This window comes from Pyxicephalus adspersus, chromosome 7, assembly GCF_032062135.1.
Source record: "Pyxicephalus adspersus chromosome 7, UCB_Pads_2.0, whole genome shotgun sequence".
Classification (NCBI taxonomy): domain Eukaryota; kingdom Metazoa; phylum Chordata; class Amphibia; order Anura; family Pyxicephalidae; genus Pyxicephalus; species Pyxicephalus adspersus.
In genome coordinates, this window is record NC_092864.1 from 52,136,916 (window position 1) to 52,140,754 (window position 3,839).

At 36.4% G+C, this 3,839-nt stretch overlaps 1 protein-coding gene across 1 annotated transcript in view; it reads right to left on the reverse strand.

Annotated features, from left to right (window-relative positions):
* Positions 1 to 554: 554 nt before the first annotated feature.
* PDE1A (phosphodiesterase 1A) overlaps positions 555 to 3,839 on the reverse strand; it is a gene marked incomplete in the record, with an annotated part of 116,420 nt that continues 113,135 nt past the window's right edge. The window contains 1 exon segment of the mRNA XM_072418420.1: positions 555 to 1,068. Coding sequence (XP_072274521.1) covers positions 1,016 to 1,068 — 53 coding nt within the window.

Sequence of the window (3,839 nt, forward strand, 5' to 3'; positions counted from 1 at the left end):
ACCACATCCTGTGAATTTGTGATGCATAGGAATCATAATTTAAACCCTGAGTGAGCAAAATCATCTGCAGCTCTTAGAGGGAGGGTTTTAGTAACAGAGACAATTCTTTCAAATAAAAAGGCAGTGAGCAGAACTTAGATGACCAGATGCCAGCTGACAAACTACATGATTGAAAATCAGCATTAAATGACCCCCTTTGAAGCACTTTTCATCTCTCAGTAAAGCAAGAAGACAGACTACATTAGAGTGGCAAACTACCCTGAAATCAGGAGCAGTGCAGCATTGCTGCCACCCCATCACAGGAAGCATTATCTGGACTACACTTGCAGGATTAGCAGGTATTTGTGGGACTGTGCAGAGGAAGAGAACAATGCTGAAGAATGTGATGGTGCCACTATTGGCCTTGCACGCACCATTTACCACTTAGATCATTGATGGTAACATGGGACCACAAAGGTGAAAATAGGATCACACATGACTACAAGATAGCTGAAGTGAGCCAAGTCACATTCATTAGTCCATAGTTATTGGTTGTCAAAGAAGATACAGCCAAACAAAATGAACCAAATTTATTAACAGTCTGAAAAAGTGAAAGTTCACAAAGGAATGACAAAAAAAAAAAAAAAAACTTATTTTCCTAGTGCCAAAGACATTTTCTCTTGAATGTACCAAAGGATACATGTGCATAGGTCAACAAACTATTTACATGCTTTCGATATTTACATGCTCTGATTGTGTATATGTGAATTATTCATAAATAGTAAAACCACTACAAATATCCCTCCAGTCCACTGCAATGATCAATGACACAAATTGTATGCCAGTCTTCTCACCTTTGCTGAAATTTAAATTCTGCAGATAAATGATCTTCTCCAAAGTCATAGTAAGCTTTCGCCACCATAAAGATATACATTATATAAAGTGACTTTTGTCCATTTTTCATACATGTTTAAATTATATCCATTTGAGGCTTTTTCTCTTCTTTACATTTTTTTTATTTAAAAAGGAAAAAAAATTAGATTTCTCTTACACTTTCTTCATTGTTGTTAATTGATTTTGAATTTCTTTCTGTAATGAAGAAAGAGAGCAAGTTAGATAAAGCAACACAAAAAAATAAATAAAACATTTGTATCCTCACACCAGAAGAGACTATTTGCAAGGGACACAAGGATATCATAGGTGAACCCATATCCAGGTCTTAGGCTGATTTGTATGTACAAGAAGCTAGTGACCTTCCTGATGTGGGAATTTGAGCTACCAATCTGAGCGATATGACAATTGTGTTTTATATGGTTTATACACCAATCTCCAGATGAAGCATACCACATAGATACAAGAAACACATCAAGAACCAAATCCCTGGTCCACCAGAAATACAAGATTTGGCTGGAAATCACTATATAAATTTGGCTATAAGTGATATTCCATTTCCCATTTCTATTTGTGTAGCATTGGGACATTTGCATAATTGTGTTGGGTAATCAACCAGTTAGCAATCTTTAAATTAAAAAGAACCTGTAAGTTACGATCTTCTGACCTGGAAATATTGTCAACCCTATTTTGGCATATGGACAGCAAAACCATACAAAATAATACAATATGGAGATGAGTGGTACTGAATGCATGACTAGAAGTTGCAAACAGGTGAGTGGAGTTTATGTATCTTCACTCTCATTTTGTGTCCACTAATCATCTACAGAAGCTGTAGAACTTTGAAAGAGTCCTAGGGGCTAAGAATGAAAACTTCCAGTCTCTTTGTCTTACTGTTGTTCCAGTCAAACAGGAAAGGGCCCAAGCATATGTCTAGCACTGTCTTAACTGGTAAGAGACAAATTTGCAGCAGCTAACAGGTATAGGCCCAGCCACAGCCCACGTACTACACATAGAATCTGTTTAGAGTTGCAGCAAATCGGTCTTTAAAAAAGTCTTTTAAAAAGAAATGATGGTGGCTATTAACAGTGTGTTAATAATTTACAGACACTGCCAGTTCTAGAAGGATAAAATAAAGATGCTGCTGATAGGAGGGTACAAGGAAATGTATTCAAGAACAATATTGTACAGAGAAAGATCAATAAGTAATATATCTCTGAATAAAAATCATCAAATTGTGTACATATACAATTAGGACCCGCAGAAAGTGCAAAACACTGTACTTGACTATAAACCCTTTACCAGACTGAGCTGTATAAGGCATAATCTATTAGGTATGCAAGTTTCAGCAAATAATCAAATAGTGAATAAAGAACCACTGGGTATCATACAAATGTCAGCAGAAATCTGATTGATAATCAATTCATCTAACACTGATAGCTTTGTATTACTGTTTATCACCTGCTGTTTCTATGCTCCATCACTAAAAAAAGAATGACCTTTCCGGTACAATGTTCAATTGATTTTCCAGTCAAAATAGGTCAAGAAAGGTTGTAGTTTTATTAGATTTTTATTCTGTTAGATTTCACATTTCATTTGATAAGTACAACTATCAAAAACTTTACTAGAATTAGAAATGCCTTCAAGCTTTACCACAGAAAATGGAAAAAAAGGCAGTACTTTTACTCAGTGGTCTTCCAGACAGATATGACACAGCAACTCTTGTTAGCTAGACAACTCTTTAATGTTAAGTAAAAATGGTATTATGTCAGCAAAGCTAGAAACTGTGTCAGCAAATCCAAAATGGTTTCTAAATGACCAATTGAGAAATAGAATATCACCTTTTCAATGTTTTTGGGATGCACCAGATTTAAATTATGATAGTACCTATCTATTTAAATGCCTTTAAATAGTCTTTCTGATATCTATCTCCAATTTTTTGTTTGATTCTATGCTAAATTGGGGGTGCCACCATCTCAGTATTCCTTTGCTTTCAGCAACACTAGGTTAGCGACCTCCATACCTGTCCATCTGAATAAAGGCTAACAGGTGCAGTGACCCTGGTCCAGCTGCTTAATGCTGTAAAGGCAATTTAGGCTGGAGAAACACAATATTTAAAGTGCAACTTTACCATGTAAACTGTAAAAACCCAGCTGCATAGAAAAGTTTATTTCATTATTCGTTATATGGTAGTTTTTATGATAAAAAATAAATAAATATTCATGGTAATTCCTATGCAGTCCCTAAACTAGCACAGCATTTTTTTATTTTTTTGTTAAACTTGCACTATTAATCCTCCTATATATATCAGAATAGTATAGCCATCAGCTACTACAATAAAGAGTCCTAAGCAATATATTATGTAACCTATTTTTTTTACCATTCAACACATTTTGCTCTATTTATGAAGCAGGGAGTCAGGCATTCTCTCAAACATTCCCTGATGGGAATCTTCAGGTCCATGTGTTTTAATATCAGGCTCCCAGGCACAATTCCACCGCCTCAGGAACGCCATCAGTTGTGCATACTATCCCTACACCAATTGGGATCCACTTGCTGACAAACTGAACCATTTAGGACACCCCAAAACATAGGTAGCCCCCCCCAACCCACTCCATCACCTTCTCCATGCACTACCCTTGAGGACCTCAAACCGCCAAACCCGTCACCCTAATATACTGTGCAAAAATTTCAATTCCAATAATCAGAAGCGAGGGCAGGTAAAAAATTGCCAGCAGTCAGGTTGTATATTGCAGAAATGACAACCATATCCCTTCTGTAATAAAATTATTGCACTGGCCTGATAACAATTTTTTAAGTACATGCTCCTCGCTTTGTAGGTGAAGATGGGTGCAGCTGCCCTTACAACTTACAGATCTTCTAGCATATGACTGATTAGGCGGAAATCATGTAACCTCCGCACATTCATTACATAGATTCATTATATCCGGCAGGGGTATGCCAGGGTA